At 34.8% G+C, this 7,161-nt stretch overlaps 1 protein-coding gene across 1 annotated transcript; it reads left to right on the top strand.

Moving 5' to 3' along the window:
- The first annotated feature begins 5,747 nt into the window (after positions 1 to 5,747).
- Positions 5,748 to 6,728, top strand: Olfr731 (olfactory receptor 731). The gene has a single exon (NM_146363.2). The coding sequence runs from the start codon at positions 5,748 to 5,750 to the stop codon at positions 6,726 to 6,728; it is 981 nt and encodes a 326-aa protein (NP_666475.2).
- The last annotated feature ends 433 nt before the right edge of the window (positions 6,729 to 7,161 follow it).

Below are 7,161 nucleotides of genomic sequence, written 5' to 3'. Positions count from 1 at the left end.
GTAGATGGAGCTTGGGGACTCTTCTGGAAGAATGTGAGGAATGATTGCAACCTCAGAGAGGATAGGAGCTCCACAGGAAGACCAACAGAATCAAGTAACCTGGATTCTTGGTGCTCTCAGAGATTGAACCATCAACCAAAGAACATACATGTGCTGGACCTAGACCTCCCACACATATGTAACAGATGTGCAGTTTGGTCTCCATGTGAGTCCCAAACAATTGGAACAGAGTCTATCCCAAGAGTTGTTGCCTGTATGTGGTATATGTTCTAGTCTCAGTGGGAGAGGAAGTGCTTAGCCTAGCAGAGACTTGAAGTGCCAGGGTTGGGGGATACCCAGGATGCCCCTATCTCCTCAGAGGAGAAGGGGAAGGGGTGACAAGGAGGTTGGTAGTGAGCAGGATGTAAAGTGAATAAGTAGACACTAAATAAATAGAAAGCAAACAAACACTGAAACTGGGCAGATATTAACCCTCTCTGCTATTTTCTCTACTTCCCTGTATTGATCCTCAAGATTCCACCTGAGCTGCTCCCACTCCATTAGGTCTCATGGCCATGTGTTTAAGATCCATGTTTCTCCATTGGTAACTGTTCTTCTTTCTCCTCTCCCCCTTCTTGCTGGTCCCTACCTCAGACCCCAAGCTTGCTCTGCTTCCTCTCTTCTGTCCAAACCAGGCTATAGGCATCTTTATAGCCCAATTGGGGATAATTTAGGGAGCAAAGTTTGCACAACAAAAGCTGCTATACTTAAGAATTCACAAGTCCTGGGGCAACCAGGTCTTAGGAGGCCAGTATTTAGCATTTGAATACATAGCAGCACTACACTAACCCTCTACAGATCTCTGTAGAGAATTCAAAGTCAGTCTGGTCACCAAAAAGATTCAAGACATAAATCCCATGATCACTTCAGTTGATGCAGAAATAGACTTTGACAAAATCCAACATCCCCTCATGGTAAAAGTCCAGAGAGACAGGGATCAAGGAAACGTATCTAAACATAGTGAGTGTTATACATGACAAACCTATAGCCACCATTATATTAAGCAAAGAAAAATAAAAAATCATTACCACTAAGATCAGGATCATAGCATGGGTGCCCACTCTCTCTGTTCTTATTCGGTACAATGCTTGAAGCCATAGCTAAAGCAATAAGAGGAGATAAAATGGGTACAAATAGGAAAAGAAGTTAAAACAGCTCTATGTGAAGATGGTGTGATTCTTTACACGAGATACCCCAAAGACTAACCTGGAAACTCCTAGAGCTGATAAACAGTTCAAAATGTTAGGTTACAAACCAATGGCCTTCTCACATGCCAAGGATAAGCACCGAGAAAAGAATCATGGAAACAATCCTATTGACAATAGAAAATTAAAACAAAATTCCAAGCTTTGCAGTGGTGGTGCACACCTTTAATCCCAGCACTTGGAAAGCAGAGGCAGGTGGATTTCTGAGTTTGAGGCCAGCCTGGTCTACAAAGTGAGTTCCAGGACAGCTAGGGCTATACAGAGAAACCCTGTCTCAAAAAAACCAAAACCAAAACCAAAAACAAACAAACAAAAATATTCCAAAACACACCTAACAAACGAGTTGAAAGATCTGTATAATCTACGATGTTAAACAATGAATAAAGACATGTGAATAAGACACTGAAAGACAGAGAGATCTCTCATAAACATAGGTTGTTAAGATTAACCTTGTAAAATGGCCATTTTCCTTAAAGCAATCTACAACAACAACAACAACAACAACAACAACAACAACAACAACAACAAAACCAGGAGTCTTTTCTCAGGTGTGAGCCTGTTCTTAGCTGGCTAGAGAACTTGTTATACTCTTAATAAAGACTGGTGATCTGTAATGTTCTCTTATCAATTATTTCAATATGAAGGGGTAAAGGAGGGATAATGGGGGACAGTTTAAGTGGAGAGGAAATGGGAACATAGAACAGAGGAGTTTATGAGGGGAGAGATAGGTAACACTAACGATTTTTTAAAAGACCAATTCATGGATGGAGAGATGTTTCTGCAATTAAGAGCCCCTGTTGCTCTTACAGAGGACACCTTCTAGCACCCATGTGGTTGATCTCAATCATCAGGAACTCCAGTTCCAGAGGATCCATTGCCCTCTAGAACATCTGGTCTCTGACAACCACAAGTACATACACACAGGCATGTGTATCAAGTAAAATAAAATAAAAAAAGTATTTAAAAATTTGAAATTTTAAAAAAGGCCCATGGAAACTTGTTTTACACACTTCAAATACATATATATGACACATACACACATACACACACACACACACACAGGCACACACATACACACATATATGTGTGTATATATATATATATATATATATATATATATATATATATATAACAGAAACACAAAAATTTTAATTGAAATTGTTATACCCAAGGTACTTTGGACTTTGTGATATTTTTTGTGTAGACTTCACCTATTCACAGAATCAGCCAACTTTATATTTATTTGTTTTTGCTAAGTCTAATACTTTAATTCACTGGTCTTATGGCAACCATGCATCTTGGAGATAAATTGGTGTGTTTTAAAGAATAGTTTCCAAATTTGATGTTTTGAACCCTGGCGTTAGATGGAAATATCTTTATGAATTTGTTCTTCATCTTCCTCTCTTAGGAACGTCCAGTCATACCATTTTCTCTGAGGAACACTACTTCATCACAAAAGTGCCTCCCAGTTTAAATAAAGGAGACGCATGCAAAGTTCTTGCAACTCTGAGAAGACAGTTCAGCATTTTAATAACTCCCACTGCAAGTAGATTGTAGGAATCACTCACCTCCTAAATGTCACTGCCTCGAGGCTTCTATATCAAGATGGGAGAAAATATATATTCAAGTTCCTGGCTACTAATGCTTGCTAAGACCATCACGATTTCAGAAGACTCAAACATTTTTAAGATGCAGTGAATCATATTCTGACTGCATAGCTGGTATGTAGGTAAAAAATCAGGAATCATGATAAAGATCTTGAGAGCAAAGCATGGCTTGTGTCTTCCAGTAACAAAAGTGGCCACTTGTGTTTATTAACTATATAAAGTATAAATAGATATAATAAAGAAAAAGTATATATATATATGGAATATATATATATATATATATATATATATATATATAATCTTGAAGATAGAGAAGTCAGACTATTCTATTGTACGACAGAGTGATTAGAGTTGCCTGTCTAGAGATGAAGTGAAGAAAAACCTTCACTTACAGTAATTGTGAGCATAGTTCTCATCATAATTAAATCTTTGTCATGTAAGTTTGAGAAAAAAGCAAAATGTGTAACCCAAACCTTTTAAAAATTAAATAAATTAAATAATTCTGGATGAAAAAAATTTAATTACTTTGGTAGCATAGCACTGAATCACTGAATTGAAGCAAGATTAGAATATTTTGTTACATAATGTATCAATTATTACTAATAAAATTAAAGAAAGGATCATTTCTGAGCAACATTTTTATTTCAATTCCAGAAATGTCTTTGGCTGTTAATCAGGAGCTATGCTAAGAGCTTTAAATAAATCATCTAATTTAACTCTCCCAATTAAAGAATTCAGCAGGTCAAAAGGCTGCTGAGATATTATCTTGGTCAAAAACATCATTGCCACTCATAACTACTGAGTGATGGTTCCATTTTAAGAATTTTACAACTTTGTTATCTAAAAAACATTAACAATGTTTATTAATCATAAAAGGCAAATTGAATATGTGTACTTAAAAAGTATGTAAATATACTTTCTTTTTCATGGGAAAACAGGAAGCTACACAAAAAATAATATTAATGGTAATTATTGAAATTTGGGCATTGATTGTCCAGTGACAGTTAAAAACAAAACAGTGAGGAAGATTGTAGTTTGATAGTGCAGTTCTTTTGTATAGCATTTAAGATATGAACTTGTAGTTTTATTCCCTCGTGTCATCTACCTTCTTCTGACCTGGGCTATGAAGTAAGCCACAACTACACTGGATGTAATATTGATTCTTTGAAGGCAGAAGATGTAGTAAATGAAATTTTGTGTTAGGTGCTCAAAAAGGATGCCAAATTATTTTGGAAGAGTTGCTTTGATTTTTGCTAAGATTTATTCTTTGACTAGAAACCATAATGCCACTCTGTTAATATTCAATCAAAAGAAATTTCAATCCTAGTGTCAGATGTCCATGTGATGCTTGTGATACGTGTTTCCATTGCTATTTTAAACATATTTTAAGCATCATTAGAAGTGAGTTAATGAAAGAGAAATAAATAGTGGAGAAAATCAGAGTTTATTGATTCTATTTCCTTTTGAACATTCTCTGAATTTATGACAAAGACTTAATTCTTTTCTAACTCTATTAATATCAAGAATAATTTTAATGTTACTATAGAAGGACACTTTAAATTTCTTGGCACAGATTCACCTTGTTTCATACACATATTTAAAATTTTGATCACTTTAGGTGGACTTAGAAAATTTGTATATAAAATAAGCAAAAATCACATCTTTGAAGATGGATACAATATAAGATTGGATATCTACAAATAGTCAAATTATCACTAAAACTTTAAGTGAAACATACTGGTAATTCTACAATGATTTAATGTGGCAAGTGACTCATGATTTTACCTATAAACATACCGATTTAACTAAAAAAGAGGAAAGAAGTTATATTGGTGCTATATAGATTTTTTTATAACTAATTGAGCTAAAATAACATTAGATTACTGAATACTTGACAAATCTGTGCTTGATTAATTTTTCTAATAAACTGCTCTTTGTTAACAAGTCTCACACCTTTTTTAGTCAAAAGTCTACAGTGCATTAGTTAGATTACTGGAGGAACTCGCCTCATTCTCACATTAGCTTTGGTCAATCAAGACCAATTTTTATTTTATTTCATAATGTTTTTTGACAGTTTGGTAGACATTAATAAACAATAAAGTTTTCAAAACTTAGGAGGACTGTACATGGAAAAATTAACTTTAAAATTATCTAAGTCCTGAAAATACAGTTAGAAACATCTTATCTCAGTTTAATACCCTAACTTTTTGTTGCATAAACTGGACCAAAAGAGCAAAAGTGGAATATTTTTATTTTTTAACTGTAAAAAGGTTTTGGGATTATAACATCATATAAATTGAAATTACCTCTACAGTGTTTACAACTATACTTTTTGATCACTAATAATTTCATGAGCTTAAAATTTTAAACTAAATAACTTGTCACTCTCAAAGAGTTTGAGTGAATTTTCTTGATCTCATATTCTTTAAATTGTTAAACATGTTGTCAAAATGGTTGATTCAAAAATAATTCCACATCTTGTGCATCATAAAAAGCTTTGAGAGCTCAGCTCTTATTTTTTGTATGTATATTGTTTAGCACACTCTACAAACTTAACACATGTTTCTATAAATGTGAACCCTGAAACATGGGTATAGTCAGACAGGTTTGTTATGAGGGCTGTGATACTCATCCTGACATGTATTTTGTTTGACTGCTAGATAGATCCAAGAGGCTGTGCCTTTGAAGTATTACCCAGCATTGGTTGTTTAAGTGGTCCTGAAAGAAAAACAAGCATCTTGTGCCTAAAAGCATTTTCAGGAGGACTCTAGGTAGCCGGTGGATTAGATAATTACTAAGTAATGTTTTAAGTTCTTCACATGTAGTTATAGACATATTATGTGTTCCCAGGACTGTATTTTTTTTTTTGTGAATACAGAGCAGAGTCTACAGGTAGATGGAGAGGCTTAACCATTCCAGAGTGCCGGAATTCGTGTTACTTGGACTCACTGATTCTCCTGAGCTTCAGATATTCTTCTTTGTGGCATTTTCCATTTTCTACTTAATGACAATGCTTGGGAATTGCTTAATTCTGTTCACTGTCCTGTCCACTTCACATCTCCACTCCCCCATGTTCTTCCTTCTCAGCAACCTTTCTCTGATTGACATATGCCTCTCCTCCTTTGCAACACCAAAGATGATCATGGACTTCTTTGCTCATCACAAGACCATTTCTTTTGAGGGATGCATTTCTCAAATCTTTCTTTTGCATCTTTTCACTGGAACTGAAATTGTACTGCTGATTTCCATGTCTTTTGACAGGTATATTGCCATATGTAAACCTCTCTACTATTCAACAATTATGAGCCAAAAAGTGTGTGTTGGACTTGTAATAGCATCTTGGACGGTAGGCTTCCTACACACAATGAGTCAACTAGTTTTTATCCTCTATTTACCCTTCTGTGGTCCAAATGTGGTAGACAGTTTCTTCTGTGACCTTCCTTTGGTGATCCAATTGGCTTGTATAGATACCTATGTTCTTGGTGTCTTCATGGTAGCAACCAGTGGTGTTATTGCTCTTATAAGTTTTCTGCTTTTGCTCATCTCCTACATTGTGGTGCTTGTCACCATCAGGGGCCACTCCTCAATTGGATCATCTAAGGCTCTTTCCACCTGCACATCTCATTTCACAGTGGTGCTCATGTTCTTTGGACCATGCATTCTCATTTATGTGTGGCCTTTCACAAACTTTCTGATGGATAAAATTCTTTCTGTCTTCTACACCATCTTCACCCCCTTTCTGAATCCACTTATCTATACTTTGAGAAATCAAGAAGTGAGAACAGCAGTGAAGAAGAAAATAAGTAACCAATATTTCTCTTTTGGTAAGATAAATCCACATTATACAGTGAAAGGACTGGAGCGATCCAGAGAGTAAGATCAGGTTTTCTAGCAAAAGAAGAAATAATTAACCTAAGATCCGCCTCTATAAACATTTGATCTAAATTTATGGTACTAAGAAGTAAGGGTTGAGATATGCAAGATCTTGCTTTAAGACTAGTGCTGTGTTTGTTAGTTTTTGTTATCATGGATCCATTTGATAATGTGTTGAAATTTATAACATATTTTCATAAAAAGTTATGTTGCCATAATTTTGAACATTGATTCATTTTCTCATATACATGAAATCTATACACATATATACCAGGGTTAATACTTTCTAAAAAGTTTAATATATACTATTCTTGTACTTTATCCAGAGTACTTCTCTTTGACTGTCTTGTGATATTTTATGGTGTCCACTTTAATTTAAACTTGGACTAGAATTTTGGAGCATAAAAGGCTTTATTCATAACATTAGAAAATTTATT

Source organism: Mus musculus, chromosome 14 (genome assembly GCF_000001635.26).
Source record: "Mus musculus strain C57BL/6J chromosome 14, GRCm38.p6 C57BL/6J".
NCBI lineage: Eukaryota > Metazoa > Chordata > Mammalia > Rodentia > Muridae > Mus > Mus musculus.
Note: the sequence above shows the minus strand (reverse complement) of the source record. Positions and strands in the feature narration are given on the sequence as shown.